The sequence below is a fragment of the Oenanthe melanoleuca genome, chromosome 15, assembly GCF_029582105.1.
Source record: "Oenanthe melanoleuca isolate GR-GAL-2019-014 chromosome 15, OMel1.0, whole genome shotgun sequence".
In the NCBI taxonomy this organism is placed as follows: domain Eukaryota; kingdom Metazoa; phylum Chordata; class Aves; order Passeriformes; family Muscicapidae; genus Oenanthe; species Oenanthe melanoleuca.
The window spans coordinates 2,109,945-2,126,108 of record NC_079349.1 but is presented as its reverse complement, the minus strand read 5'-3'; the positions used below and the strand labels follow the sequence as shown (position 1 = coordinate 2,126,108).

Here is a 16,164-nt window from a genome sequence, read left to right as displayed (position 1 = left end):
TTGAAAGAAGGGAAATTGAGGTTAGAAGACATTTTTTACTGTGGGAGTGGTGACACACTGGAACAAGTTTCCCAGTGAGGTTATGAATGCCCCAGGCCTGGCTGTGTTCAAAGTGGAGCAACCACGGCAGGAAGGGCTGGGACTGGGTGTTACTTTGATCCATTCCAAGCCCACACAGTGTGGCTCTGAGGAATGGTGCTGTGCAGGGCCAGGAGCTGGCCTCGATGATCCTTTTCGTCCCTTCCAGCTCAGCATTTCTCTGATGTTCTCTCAGTCCTGCATTTCCCCCTCTCTCTCTCAGCGGTTGCCGCTCCCGGCAGCTCCGCCGGCAGTGCCCGAGCGCGGCCCGCGCCGCCGCCGGTTGTGGCCGCGTTCCCCGCCCGTTCCCCGCCCCGGAAGCGAGAGCCGGGCCCGCCCCGCCATGGCCGCCCCCGGGCCGCGCTCCGCCCGCCCGCCGCGCTGAGCCCCCCGCGCCGGGAGCGCCGCCGCCATGGGCGCGCTGTTCCGCGGCGAGCCCGTGTGCCTGGCGCAGCTCTTCCTGCAGAGCGGCTCGGCCTACGAGTGCCTCAGCGAGGTGGGCGAGCGCGGCCTGGCCGAGTTCCGAGACGTGAGTAGCGCCGGGGCTCACTGGGGGTGCGGGGAGCCTGAGGGGCCCGGCCTGAGGGCCGAGCCGAGGGAAGGGGTGGGCCTGGCCGCGGTGGGGCGGTGGAAACTGCTTGAATTCCCGTCTGTCCCCGGCTCCCGACTGGCAGGTGTATGGCCCGGCCCTCTGTGGCATTCGCCCGAAAGCAGGATCACAGAATTGTTCGGGTTGGAAGGGATCTCTGAGATGATCCGGTCCAGCCCCTGCCAAGGCAGGGTCACCCAGAGCGGTGACACCGGGACGGGCCCGGGTGGCTGGGATGGGTGATGGGGAGTCAGTGTGGAGCCCCGGGCTCCGCGGCGCTCTCGAGAGGAATGCTTTGCTATGACTATATCCCACCTTTCTCACAGAAGTGGCTTCAACTCTGGGTTACTTGCAGCGAGATCCCCTGACCCAGCTGCAGCCTCAGTGCCTTCAGCCTGAGCGTGTGTGCACATCCATCCCCCACTGACAGACACAAACTCCTGCTCTCCACCTTTACTGAGCACAGGTTCCTGTTCTGGAGGGGCACATCACCTTGCAGGAAGCTCAGTGCCTGCCTGCCTGACATAAAGTTGGGCTGGGCAATAATCAGCCACGTCTCTGCACTGTCTCATCATAATTATATGATCTTTGCTTGCTGAGACTTTGGAACGTCTTCCAAATATGCATTAGAAATGTAGCTTGCAAAATCTTCGCAGGGAAAGCTGGGAAGACAAACAGCTAGTTAGCAAATATGGCAGGGAGAGGGAGACAGATCTGTAAGAATAATCATTTTTACATGACTGTATGTTTAACATTTTGATGTCTTTCTAGTTATCTGATACACCATTTATTGTAGAAATAATGCCTTAGTGGTTCTGATTTAATAGCTGGATAAGTAGTCAGATATTGCATGTTCATATTATGGGGATGTATGTAAAATTTAATATTTCAAATAGACTGTGGAAATGCATCACAACAGTTTTTTAAAATGGTTAATTTGAAGTCATTAAGCAATGTTTTAAAACTGTCAAAATAAGATTAGGAATGTTTTCTCCAGTATACCTTGTTATTTTTTTCTTTGATTAAAATTAGCCAGTGGCATGGATAATTCTGCTTTAATAAAACAAACTTTGTTATTTGATGACTTTATAATCATTTTAGGTTTTTGTGCCTTCTCAGCTGAAAAACACTTAGAGCAGAGAGTTCATGCAAATTGTCTCCAGGAAGTTGCAGGAACAGCTGTGGTTTTTTAGGGGAGGTTACTATTTCAAATCCCTAATAAGCATTTTGTCCTTCTCCTTCAGCTTAACCCAAATGTAAGTGTGTTTCAGAGAAAATATGTGAATGAAGTGAAGAAATGTGAAGAAATGGAAAGAATACTTGGTGAGCTTTATTTTCACATCTGCAGTTTCTCACCTGTGGCATTACTAGAGTGGCACTACAGGTTTCAGCTACAGGTTTTTTTAACCTTCCCAGGGTTTGTAAGCTGTGACATTTATTTACACTACATATAGATTTGGGGTTTATTTAAGCTCAGAGGTGAAGAAGTTGCTAATGTGTTGCTGATAAATAGATGAGGCTGTTTCAGTGTTTACTACTTAAAACTCTGCTAGGAAAAGGGAAGCTTTACTGTGGATTAATCCTTGACAGTAAGATATTCACTGTTTTTTCATGTTGTGCAACTCAATGCTGTTGATTTTCCACCCTCAAAAGCACCTCAAGTTATTAATAATTGTGTTCTCATGATAGTTAATGAATAGAGGAAAGGGTATATAGAGCATTACAGCCAAGATGCAGATGTTTTCAGTGTATCCTGAGGAAAAGTTAAAATTGAAGGATTCCTTTGATTGGAGTCTCTCATCAGAGGCATGTGCTGGTCATGCCAGCAGCTATTTTGGCAGTTCCCCTGCCCAGTGTGAGCTGCATTTGTTGTCAAGGTTGCTTAAGTTGCTTTGTTTAAAAACTTTTTAATTCCAAACATGGGTCAGTGAGCAGCATGCCTGTTTCTGGTAGAAAGTGACACTATTGCACCATTAGCAGAAAGTGACACTGTGCAGCAACAAAGAGGTTCTGTGAAATGGTAAAAGCTTCTTAGAAAATACTTGTTGGGAAAGAGAAGTTTGTTTGCTTCTGCAGACTTCCAAGGCAGGAATAGTTTGTGTTTTATCCCCACCACTCTCTAAGTTCTTCTGTGAAGACTTCTGTGTGTGCATTGTTGCTAGAATGAATGAATAAAATAGCCAGGGCTTGATGCTGCAGTGTGATTAGCACCATCAAGAACAGCTGAAGGTCAACTTTGCAGCACTCTAGGAAGTGTGGGCAATGCAGTTTCCTTTCTGATTCCATTTTTCTTCTCACTCCAGGGTATCTAGTACAAGAAATTAAAAAAGCAGATATTCCACTTCCTGAAGGAGATGTTGCTCCTCCTGCCCCCTTGCTGAAACACATTTTAGAAATCCAGGTAACTTCCACTAAACAGATCCTAAATCTTGGAATTTAATTTCAATCTTAATGACTTGCTGTCTTGCCACTTATGATTTAAGTTATCAGGGTGTGGAGGGTGGGCAGAAGCATTTGTTTTTCTTTTTGTCTGATTCCTTGCTGCCAGTTTGACTTCAAAGCCAGTGAGGTTTTGGTATTAACACAAAATTCCTGTGAGAGGATGAAAGCAAACTCAGGAAGCGTGCAGTAGTCTGTTGTTTTTTGATTGGACTGTTCCAGCCAGACTGTCTGTAGATGCAGTCCCTCAGTCTCATTTATTGCTTTGGTACTTACCTAAGGCTCTTTGTGCATCCAAAATTTCCAGCTGTGTGGGAATTTTGCTTGCCCAAGGCTCTGCAGGTGCTGGTCACACAGCAAAACGTGGTGCTGTTTTCTCTGAATGCTTTTTCTAGTGTTGCATTCAATGTAGGAGCTTGTAAAACACAGATCTAATTTTGAATAACATTCTGTTATGTTGTAATTATATTAAAAGAATAAATGGGTATCTTCCACCCTGTGCTGTCTGCAGTTCTTATTCCAGGTCTGCATTATTTTGACACAAATTAGGGGCAGAGCAGCAGACTGAACAGATGCCAGTGAAGGCTCAAGTGTACTCAATACAAAGCACTCTTTGGTAGATTGAGGGATAAAACCTATGGAGCTTTAGTTAATTAAGAAATGGGAAACTCCTATTGCTCTGTCAAATTATTATGTGTTGAAAATGAATCCTACTCTGTTTCCCAAAATCCTGTAACTGATTCTGTCTTTTCTTTACTCTTTGTCTTAGGAACAGCTGCAGAAGCTGGAGACAGAATTGAGGGAAGTAACTAAAAACAAAGAAAAATTGAGAAAAAACCTGCTTGAATTGACTGAATACAAGTACATGTTACAGATCACACAGAATTTTGTCAGGAGGCCACCTGAGGTATTGCTTGGGGTGTTTGACAGGGATTGCTGTGTGGCATTTTTGTGATTTTCCCTCTTGAATTGCTTGAAAATAGAGGTGTGATTGTGTTATTTTGGAGCATAAATTGTACAGTGTAATTTTGCAGCACTGACTATAATTGTTGAGATCAGTACACTTGAGATCCAGGATCTCTGTTGCCTGAATTGAACTTGGAAATGAGTTTTATATTTTTAATTAAACCATTTACCTCTTCCTTAGAATAACAGTGAAATGAGAGGGATTTTTCTTTCCTGAAAGCAATGAATGTTCTTTCTTTTTATTTGTTAGTATGAATCCCATTTACATGGAAATTTTGAGGAATTCCCTTCTGTGGAAAATGAGCCATTGGTGGATTACAACCGCTCGCACAGACTGAGTGCCTCACTGGGGTGAGTATGGAATGTGCTTTTTCAGGAGTGCTTGATGAGGGGCTGTGAAGAATGGGTTGTTCTCTTAAAAGATGACCTGTAGTGATTTCAGGTGTGCCACAACAAGAGCCTGGCCCCAATGTACCTTTATAACAAACCCAGATTATTTGAAGAGATAAACAGGACAGCGCCAAAAAAAGCTGCCACAAAGCTTCCATCAAACCAAGGAAAATCTCTAAATCAATACTTCCTTCTATTGTTTAAACTCTTTCTCTGTGATAAACAAACGGTGTTTTAATCACCTGGCAGTGTCAGTTATAAATGTAACATTAATTGTGTTGCCTTCGAAATCCTGAATGAGTACTGATGTCTGGCATTGCTATGAGTGGGTATCTTCCAAGAAAAAAAAAAATGATCTCACTATCACAGAAATAATCAGTCAGAAGTAATTCTAGTTACGTGCTCAGGTCTGTAGTCTGTTCATTTTGCAAATAAAAATTTTATATACCAGCTGGCATTTTCATTACCAGCTACTTCCTGTTCAAGGTGTGCTTCCTTCCCTAGCCAAGGGAGATACTAAATTATTGTGGTGATGTACTCTGAATTTCAAATTATTTTTCTTGTAAATGTTATCTTATATTTCAATTTTTTCCTTTTCCTAGATTCATATCTGGGTTAGTTCACATAGCAAAGATTGAAGCATTTGAAAAAATGCTGTGGAGAGTCTGTAAAGGCTATCCCTTTCTTACCTATGCAGAGTTGGATAAGGCTCTGGAAGATCCGGATACAGTGAGTAAACATTATAATGATCACTTTATTTCATTTGTACTTTTCATATGGTTTGGAAGAATTGTTCCTCTGGTCTGTCTGCAGTAAGTGGAAATGATTTCCCAGTGTCCTTGGAGGAAAAACTATTTTGAAAAATTAGAATTTGTAGAATTTAAGATTCAGGGTTGTAGAAGTAGTAATTAATTTGTTGTGGTTCAGGTTGAGAAGTGCAGAACTTCATTGTGGGATTGTGGTGACTTTATGATTGGCCACCTTGGTCCAAATACGTGGCAGAAATGGCTGCTTGGATATTTATTAACTAGGTCTGTAGAGTGCATTGCCTTTTAATAGCCTTTTCATTTGTTCATTCAGTAGTTAATAAAGAGTCAAGTACAGCAGGTTTTCTGTGAAGTTTTTACTGTGAACTTAAAAAAAAATCTTTTTGTAAATCAATTATGGCATTCTAATCTGTCACTTTCTTTTTATTTCTTGAATTCTAATTTGTTACCTTTTTAAAATACTCTTTTCTTACTAAGAACTCTGAGCTAGCAAAATATAATGTCTTTTATTTTCCCTGGAAACTTTTTCTGATTTTCTCTAATATTAAAAAAAGATATATTGATACAGTTGAATTTTATTCAGATAACAGATGGAAGATTATTGCTACTAACACAGCTTTTTCTAGTTGTTCAGCTTTGTTACTTAGTTCTATAATGTCTTTTATTTTCCCTGGAAACTTTTTCTGATTTTCTCTAATATTAAAAAAAGAGATATTGATACAGTTGAATTTTATTCAGATAACAGATGGAAGATTATTGCTACTAACACAGCTTTTTCTAGTTGTTCAGCTTTGTTACTTAGTTCTATAATTGTCACAGTGGAATTGCTGGTTAAAACATAATTCATCAGCTTTACCTTTTTTGGTTTTTTAGGGTGAAACCACAAAGTGGGCTGTTTTTTTAGTGTCGTATTGGGGTGAACAAATCGGTCAAAAAGTTAAGAAGATTTGTGACTGGTAAGAAGTAAATCTAATATGTGTACATTCCTTTCTACTTGGGGTATATTCTAGTTGTTTTTTCCCCTGCATTCCTTTCTGATTTGTGCTGGTTTTTAGACAAGGTTTTTTATGTTAAATTTGTTTCTCCCCTTATTACATTCAGCTCTATAATTATGCAGCGTACAAATAAATATATGAGTCATTTCACTTGCAGTCTTTACCAAGTACAGGCAAAATACTGCCTCTGAGATGAATCTGTTCCCTGGTTATTAGGTGGTGTGTTACAAATTTGGCTGTGGCAGGGGCTGGGTGAGGTTTTTAGTGGAGTTTGGTCATTTAGCACAGCCCTGTGTTCCTGCAGCTATCGCTGTCACGTGTACCCCTACCCCGACACCACCGAGGAGCGCCAGGCCGTGGTCGAGGGGCTCAATGTTCGTATTCAGGATCTTGAAACTGTGAGTAAAGAACAGGTTTCCTTTTGCTAGTGCTGTTCCATCACAGGAAATCACTTGATGTATCACAGTGTTAAATATAATTTCTAACATACATACAGCTTTGGAGCTGGTGGGACAGTAAGTTGTGTCCCTTGTGCTGCACATATCTGTTAAACCTCACAGCATTTGGCATTGCCCTCTGTTTTCAGCAGAGGTTTGCTTGCCCTCCTAAAAACATGGCCCAGCACTGGACATGTACAAGGTGCTCTTGCTGTGATCAGCACAACCACTGTCACATTCTCAGTGATATCTTTGGTTTTTTTCAAACAAAGGTGCTGAATAAAACTGAGGAATACTTACGCCAGGTCTTGTATAAAGCATCAGAATCCATCTATACTTGGGTTATCCAAGTGAAGAAGATGAAAGCCATTTACCACGTCCTCAACCTTTGCAGTTTTGATGTCACAAATAAATGTTTAATTGCTGAGGTTTGGTGTCCAGTGGCTGATCTCCAGAATCTGCGCCATGCATTGGAGGAAGGCTCAGTAAGTCACCTGAATGCTCACTGATGTTAAAGCTGTCAGCTTGAACTAAGTATACACATAAGGAAAGAAAATAATCATTAACAATAGGCTAAAAGTAGGCATGGACAGATGTGGGTCTCTGTATAGTTGTTTTTATAAGCAGAGCCTTTATTTAGTGTATAGTGTTTTTATTTTCTTGAATAACTTCTGTATTGGACCTGAGTCCAGCTGGGCCCACAGTGCTATTTGCAGTCATGCAGAATGTGCCAGTTCCTTTGCAATGGTTTTTGTTTTAAGAGAGAAAATTCATAATAACAAATCTTTGCTTTATAATATTGTGACTGGTAAGTCTCATCTGATACTTGATACGAAGTAAGAGTTAGAATACTGTGCATAATCAGCTTTTAGAGGGGGTACAAAGGGATAAATTAACTAAACTTAGGGCTTAATTTAATGGTATTTTTGGATCAGTGAAACTGCTGATAAAGCAAATGTTTTCACTTTGATTAGAATAAGAGAGATCTTACACAAATCTATCTTCTGTCTGTAATTAGAGGAAGAGTGGAGCTACAATTTCCTCCTTCATGAATACCATTCCAACAACACATCCTCCTCCGACTTTGATACGTACCAATAAATTCACCTCAGGGTTCCAGAACATCGTTGATGCTTATGGAGTTGGAAGCTACGGGGAAGTTAATCCAGGTTGGTCCTTCTGAAAGCTGAGCTGTGAGCAATTGCTGCTTGCCTTGATGCCTTGCTCAATTGGACACTGGCAAAGGCCAAATGGTGACAATCATACTGCTTGTTAGTAGCTGTTTTACAATTTTCAGTAGCTCATATACCCACAGAGGAAGAAGTGGGCTTGAGTTTGGTTGGGTTTTATTTCCTGGGCTGATATTATTATCCTCAGAATTGTCAGCTACTGCTCAACTGTGAAGTTGTCATTGCTACACAATAAACAAGCTTTAAACTGAGTTAAATTTACTGTCTAGGGGAAAGGTCTATGAGTAGGGGATGAAATGTCTTTCAAACTTAAGAACTTGGAGAGATTGAAGTGTGGGATTGCTTGGGGATAATGGAGACAGAATCTCTTGTGCTGTGCCTGAAATCTGCTGTGTTGCCCTTACAGCTCTCTATACCATCATCACTTTCCCCTTCTTGTTTGCTGTTATGTTTGGAGACTTCGGGCATGGGCTGCTCATGTTCTTATTTGCACTCCTGACAATACTGTATGAAAACCACCCTAGGTTGAAGAGAGCACAAGATGAGGTAAAAGGAATTACAAATTATTTACTTCCCATCCAGCCAGATCATTTGAATAGTCGCTGTGTTTCTGGAAAGCACTGTTTTTTTTGCACAGATATTTAATTAGGGTTTTTACCATTCTTTTAGGATTTTCTGTGTTTAAAGCCCCCATATTCCTTGTGATTAATGTAATATTTTAAGCTATTTACTTCTCGTTGAAAGAGCAGAAATAATCAAGTTGTAATGAAAGACTTAGGAAAAATAAATTGATGCTTTTAAGCTTGTTTTTCCTTCTACCAGGACTACTCAGTGATATGTTTTACAGAATGTCATTACAATGACAACGTGAAGAGAAAATGATTTTTCAAATTGCACCTTCTGTTGTTTATAAAAAGAATTACAGTTTGAAATTTATTAAACTTCACTTTAATTTTTCAATCATATGGGTTGGAATGCAGGAACACCTGCATCTCTGATTAGAATTATGTTCAATTAAGAATGCCTGCAAATGTGTAATTTCTTGTAAAGTAGTCCCAGGAAGGAAGTGGCTTAAAAAGACCCTTCCTTAGTGTAAGGAAGTCTGTGGTAAAAATCTCAGTGTGTGTCATGGGAGCTCATATTCCTTAATGACTGTTCACTAATAAATTTTAGATTTTAGAATTTTTTGTGTCCAAAAATGTGTTTCTCTTAGACACACCTAGCTAACTTTTGCTCACATAACAGTCGATATTCTCTATTTTTTCTTTTTTCCCCACTGCTGACAGATAATGAAGATGTTATTTGAGGGCCGGTACGTGATCCTGTTAATGGGGCTCTTTTCCATATACACTGGATTGATCTATAATGACTGTTTTTCAAAGTCAATAAATATATTTGGATCTGGATGGAATGTTTCAGCAATGTTTCATCAGAAGGTTTGGAGGTGAGCAGCATGTTTGCTGTGTCATTAAACCAGAGATGCTTTTCCTGCAGCAGTTTAATCCTTTTGTTCACGTGTTTTGACTGTCCTGTTATGGTTTGACTTTAAAGATTTTCAGAGGAGTAGAAAACACAGGTCTGGTTTTGGATTTATTTGTCCTATTTGTCCATGCTTCTGGAATGAATAGCTGAGCAGCATTAGCCTCTACTAAAAGAAATTAACTATTAATTAAGTAAATTAATTACCTGGCAATCATTAGTCTCTGCACAGCTTTTCTTGATAGTAAAAAGAAAAAAATGTCTATGTGAATTGTCAAATCTACTTTTTCTCAGAGTGGGATAGCCTCATTAATTTGAGGTGTCATTACCCTTTGGTACACAAATGTTCACAGCTTGGATCTCGTGGTGCCTTACAAAACAGGATGTGGCTTCAAATAGTCAAGACCAGTGGCTTTAGTTAAAACTTGAGCAGGTTGTGTGTGCTGTGATACTGAAAAATATATGAAAATAAAGTAGAAACTTCCCCAGATGCAAAAGGAAAAAAAGCTAGCAGTTTTTCTTCGGGTATTTGTCAATGAATTTTATGCAAAAGCAAACTGTGAACTTTTAAAATGAAACTTTGAGTTCTAGGGGAATGTGGAATAAAATCCATAAACTTGGTTTTGAAAGTTGGTGAATGTGAATTAAGCCCAGACTGTGAGGTTCTAGGTTTTTGGTGTTTTTGTGTTTTTTTTTTTTTTTTTTTCCCCCCTGTTTTTTGTATTAGGACTTTTGTGCTTAGGAATCCTTTCACTCTTTAAAAAAAATGTCACAGTGGGTGAGTTGGGTAAAGGATTATAGGAGCAGTGTCCTGAAGAGCTGAAAGTATGTTGTCATTTTGTTTAAAGTGTCAAATCTGAGTGTGTTTTTCTTTCACTCCAGCATTGAGGATGTGAAATCTAATAGATATTTAGCACTGGATCCAAATGTTTCTGGTGTCTACAATGGAGCTTATCCCTTTGGAATTGATCCGGTTAGTTCCATTCTTTTTAATTATCCACTTGTGATGATCAGTCTTTGTCCATTAGATTTTGGTATGAGTATAAGTAAGATAAATCTGACTAAGAAAAGAAATATATTCCTGTTTGCATTCTCTGCTCAACAAGACCTTTTCTTCTGACAAGTCAAATATTGAACTATTTTTACTCAAATTTCCGTTGTGACCTCCATTTGAGGTAGAATTCTGGTCCCCAGTAGAAAAAGGATACTGGTTTATTCCTTCTCTTATGGTGCTCTTCAATGCTGGTTTGGTGTTTTCTTTTTCAGATATGGAATTTGGCAAGCAACCGTCTCACTTTCTTAAATTCTTTCAAAATGAAAATGTCTGTCATCTTTGGAGTGACTCACATGACATTTGGAGTTGTATTGGGGTTGTTTAACCACTTGTAAGTACAAGAAGTTACAATAATACAAACATTGTATTTTTTGTCAAGTCTGGAATTACAGCAGTTAATCTTATAAGAGAAACTGGAATTATTTTTTGAGACCAGAATAAGAGTAGTTGTGAAAACTGTTATTAAAAAAAGACAATAATGGAGAGGTTTTCCTTCACATATGTAACATCATGGTTGTGTAATACTAAAAAAATCCTGAAACAAATTAATACAAGACTTTATTTCACTTATTGGTAAATAAGGATACATGCCTCTTACAGTTTTTATTTTCCACCTGATAAAATTTCACTGAATAAATGAAATCAGCTCTGGATTGTAATCTCAGTTTTGCTGTTTAAAAGTGTTTTGTTTTATTGAAATCATATTTGGGCTGTGTTGGTAAAACATATTTTTATTTTTTCCCCATTTCTACTTTTCAGGCATTTCAAGAAGACCTATAATATTTATTTGGTTTTTATTCCTGAACTTTTATTCTTGTTGTCCATATTTGGCTACCTGGTGTTCATGATCTTCTTTAAATGGTTGGCATATTCTGCAGAGAACTCGACTACTGCCCCCAGTATTCTGATACAGTTTATTAACATGTTCCTGTTTCCTAGTGGTGAAACAAAGAGCTTCTTCAATGGCCAGGTGAGTAATGCTCTTCCAAGCCTTTGGAAATCCTATACTTTAAAGGAAAAGGGGATGGCTTTTCCTGCTTTGGATTTTGTCTAATCTAATTTTCCTTCCCCCCTCAACAGATTCCTCTGCAGAAGTTTTTACTTAGTGTTGCTTTTCTTTGTGTTCCTGTAATGCTGCTTGGTAAACCACTTTATTTGTACTGGTTGCACAGTGGAGGCCGTGGCATAAGGATGTACAGGGTAAGTACTGAAAGTACACACATTTCCTCAGTGTAGGAGAATTCAGCTGCTGTTTTATTGCACAGAGTATGTCCTTACTGGGTATTTCATAGAATGGATTGGGTTGGAAGGGAACTTAAAGCTCATCTCATTCCACCCTCTGTGATGGGCAGGGACACCTCCAACTATCCCAGCTTGCTCCAAGCCCCTCCAGCCTGGCCTTGGACACTTCCAGGGATGGGGCAGCCACAGCTTCTCAGGGCAAACTGTGCCAGGGCCTCAGCACCCTCACAGGGAAGAATTTCTTCTGTATATCTATCCTAAATTTCAGTTTGAACCCATTACTCCTTGTCTTACCAATTTCTGCTCAGTTCAAAAAGTTTTGGACTGAAACACATAATAGCACTTTGTTCCACTAAATCTTTTTGCCTTTGCCTGTGACTACTCTAAATAAATTTAAGAAATGACAGTGGCAGCCTGCTTGAAGAGGCAATACATTCCCATTTTGTAGAGTGGCTACAAGCTTGTCCGAAAAGAGAGTGAGGAAGAGCTTTGTCTCCTGTCGTGTCAAGATCTCGAAGAAGGTGCCAATCATTCAGACAGTGGGCACAGAGAGGGGGATGCAGAGGAGGTAATGTTTGTACTTAATCTCTGGTTTGGATGTTCTTAAAAGCTAATTAGAGGTGGGCAGTCAATAGATAACACATACGCTGTGTGCTGAGCAGTTTGGAAGAAACTCAGCTGAGCCTTTACAGAGACCTTGGTGCCTAAATGCAGTTTACTTATAGTTATTTGTTGCTGTTTCATAATTATTTTTTGGTATCTTCAGTCACATATTACTAACATATTACTAATACTAATATTTCAGTTCATATTACTGTTACAGTAAAACTACAACCTATCTGTAGTAGAAAACAGAAAGTGTTTTATTTGCAATTAAGACTCTGCATTTAGGAGTACAGGTTTTCTTACATTGAAGAGTGGGATAAAAATCCTGGGTTTTGTCTGGTTTTATGGATTCTTAAACTTGAGGCAAGGTGGTGACTGCCCAGCTTCCTGTTAATTAATCTTGGCTTTGCATCTGGACAAAAGTCTTTCTGTGTCTGAAAATTACATCTTGTGATGAGGATTGTTGGTAATGGGGGTTGGGGGACATGGAAAGCATTCCTAGTCCCCACCCACTGCTGCTGTTTAGTTTGGGCAAATTTTTAAAGGTCTGGGCAGATTCCACTGATTTCATGTGAATTGAAAAACAAAGAATTGCTTCAGTTTCCTAATGTGCAGAGTATGTGTAGTTCTTGTCTGACTAGACTAGCTGACTCTTGTTTCTTGTGTATAGAAAATGTAAGAATTATTTGCTCAAATAAAAACTATTGTACAAAGTAAGTGTTGAAATTTTCAGTAATATCAGTTTTGAAACTGTAAGTAAAAAATATTTATATTTAGAACTTAGAGTGTTAATGTGGCTATTTTTCTATCAGTAGCATTACTGATAATTACTCCTGCTTTTAAACATGAAAAAATTGATATTGTAAACATAGAACCTCAGTAGAATGGGAATTAGAATCATGGCTGGTTATAATACTTAAAGTTTTCAGGTATGAGATCATATTCCTTGTAAAAAAGAAAACATAAACTGTATTTGTTTTTATGTATCAGCAAGGTAATACTGGAAAACTGTAGTATCTGATGGTTTTTTTTTAATGTTATCTCTGTAATAAGGATCTTCTGCATGGCACACTTTATTTACTTGGTATAAAAATCAATTTATTACCCTTCAGTGGAATTCTTCTTCCATGTAATAAGAATTTGCTGATGCATGTTTTTGTTCTCTCATGTTTTCTTCTCTGTATTGATACAAGTTAAAATTGATACAAGTGTGTTTTTATCTTTCAGCTGAACTTTGCAGATGTTTTTATGAATCAAGTAATTCACACCATTGAATACTGTCTGGGATGCATCTCTAACACAGCCTCATACCTGAGACTCTGGGCATTAAGTCTTGCTCATGCACGTAAGTGGGGGTGGGTTTTTTGATATTTTTTGTGGGTTTTTTCCTGCATTTGTATTTTTAATGCTCTTAGAGGGAGGCTGGCCTGTTCAAGTAATACTGCTATGTAATACACTTTTCCTTAATTTAAAAAAAAAATCCCTATTTCAACTAATCATGATCTGTGGAAGCCTCCAAAATAAAACTGTGGCTTTATGTAAAATATTGCTCTCAGTAGATCTGATTTTGACACTGAGGTGTATCTTGAAACATTTGAGGGGATGGGGGCAGCTCTCTGGGGAGGGGATTGCTTATAGTTCCCATGTCCAGCAGGTGCTCTTGTATTGGTGTTATGAACAGGTCAGAGGGGCTCAGTGGGTGAAGGTACTCAGTACCAACATTAATTATGGCAACTTTTTGGTTTTTTTTAGAGTTATCAGAAGTTCTGTGGCAGATGGTGATGAGAGTGGGTCTCCGTGTGGATACAAAGTACGGTGTCTTGCTGCTCGTCCCTGTCCTGGCATTCTTTGCTGTGCTGACAGTTTTTATTCTGCTGGTCATGGAGGGACTTTCTGCTTTCCTCCATGCCATACGACTTCACTGGTACGTTGGGTTTTTTCTGTATACCACTTCAGCATATACTTGGCAAAATTGTAGTTGTTTTATTAAAAGGGAAAGTGTAAAATTCAACAATCTCATTGCTACTGAAATACATTTATTTAGTTATATTAAATAAATGGCTTGTTAGTTGGATTTGATTGTTCCTCTGGAATATTTTCAGTAGATTCAAATATTATATTGGCTTATGATGCATTTTAAATTCAACCACATTCACAAAATATAAGTACATTTGATTTGTAGTGTTGCAGCTTTTCATAATGTAGAATATTAGTAACTTGCATAAGTATTTTTAATTTCAGTCTGCTTATCTCATTATATGGTTTCAGTCAATTTATTTGGTTCAACAGAACATTTGTATTAATGAGTGGGGCTGCTGACCCTTAGGTATTTTAATCCTTTCTTAGTCTGGCTATCACAAGCTCTGCACTTTGGAGTGGATTCTGAGCATGGTTAGTTTGAAATCTGATGAAATTTACAATATAAACAAAGGCATGTAGTGCCCAAAGACAGGAGGTGGAGCTATGTACATGGCAGATTGCCCTCATGATAGTGCATTTCTGCAAAATAATTGACTATACCTCACTCAGAAACAAATGAGTAAGGCAGAAGTAAGAAAAGAGCCCAGTTCAGTTCGTGTGGGTCTCCTGAGAAACCTAAAATTAGCCTGGGACTGCGATGGGAAGGTTAAATAGCTGCACAGAAAACAAGAGAGGAATGGAGTTGGTTTTGTTCAGCTTCTTGTGTTGCACAGTTCTGTCCCTTGACAACTCATTATGGATTCATGTACAGATTCTGGTTTTTTGTCTTGTTTCAGGGTGGAATTTCAGAACAAATTCTACTCCGGTGGAGGATACAAGTTTACGCCTTTCTCTTTTAAGCACATTTCTTTACATTTTAATAAAGATGGTGCATTATAATTTGGCTGCTGTCAGCAGAAATGTTTGGAAATGTCTGCAAATAACTGTGTGATTGGTTCTTGCCTATGAATGGTTTCTTGTGGAACAAAGTGGTTTTCACTGATTGCCTTATAATGCAGCCAAACAATTCTGTAAAACATACCTCCCATAGAAAGACACAGCAGATCTGGAGCATCTTGTAAAGTATATAGATATAAAATGTACATTTTTCTTGGTAAACTAATGTTGTAAATTAATTTTATTCTAAAAAAAAAAAAAAAGTTGTTACTGCTTGTCCTGAAACCCACGTAGGAATTTTTTGGAGTCTCTTTATTTTCTTGAATGGTTACTTTTAAGTTATCTGAAAGACTTTTCATTATATTAAACATCCATTACTAATCACATACTTAACCCAGCTGCATCTTGTGCACTTTGGGAACCATTCAACAATGCAATAGAAACAATGTCTGTTTTCAGTCTGTATTCCAGGATGACTATGAAGTTAATAGAAATTTATACACACCAATGCAATGTGCTCTTTTTTGGCCATATTTAAAATTGCACTGGAAATGTTACCTGTTCATTCTGGGTTCTGTCTAGAGTTACTACTTTAAGCTTTCAGAAGCCACACTGATATTTATATTTATATTTATATTTAATGTTATGGAAGAATGCAGGATTTGAAGTATTACTCCTCTTTTTTTCCCCTGTAGCGAGGAATAACTTTTGCACATGGAATAAAGAATTTGCCTCGATCCCTGTTTCTGTTTGGCTGTAAGGACACACCAACAGCAATCCCTGATGTTGTAGAACCTAATTTATGCCGCATAGGTGGACAGGGGTTGTTTTATATTATTTTTGTATCAGTGTGAAAATGGGGATATTGCCATGATATTTTAACATCTGTGCCATACGAACAGCACAAATTAAATTTTGCACTTCTTTCCTACTTATTCCCAATAAAGCCTCGTTTGCGCTGTGCCGAGCGGGGCCTGTGTTTGTCCGTGGCCTTCTCCGGGCCCGAGGCGGCGCTGAGGGGAAGGGGCGCTCGTGAGGGGCGGCCGGTACCGGGGGAACCGGCGCTCGTGAGGGAG

The 16,164-nt window shown here is 39.1% G+C and overlaps 1 protein-coding gene across 2 annotated transcripts; it reads left to right on the top strand.

The window, feature by feature from the left end:
• The first annotated feature begins 402 nt into the window (after positions 1-402).
• ATP6V0A2 (ATPase H+ transporting V0 subunit a2) lies at positions 403-15,825 on the top strand. 2 transcript variants are annotated; one of them, XM_056504243.1, is made up of 21 exons: positions 518-607; positions 994-1,196; positions 1,912-1,990; positions 2,971-3,068; positions 3,876-4,013; positions 4,323-4,423; positions 5,065-5,191; positions 6,103-6,185; positions 6,529-6,622; positions 6,934-7,146; positions 7,680-7,830; positions 8,258-8,397; positions 9,138-9,295; positions 10,213-10,303; positions 10,597-10,715; positions 11,144-11,354; positions 11,465-11,584; positions 12,075-12,194; positions 13,460-13,577; positions 13,985-14,156; positions 14,989-15,825. In XM_056504243.1, exons 3-21 carry the CDS (start codon positions 1,975-1,977, stop codon positions 15,089-15,091), a joined length of 2,373 nt encoding a protein of 790 aa, XP_056360218.1. In that variant the 5' UTR covers positions 518-607; positions 994-1,196; positions 1,912-1,974; the 3' UTR covers positions 15,092-15,825. The 2 variants fall into 2 exon arrangements, with proteins under 2 accessions (XP_056360217.1, XP_056360218.1); XM_056504242.1 differs by lacking the exon at positions 994-1,196 and having other exon boundaries at positions 403-607.
• The last annotated feature ends 339 nt before the right edge of the window (positions 15,826-16,164 follow it).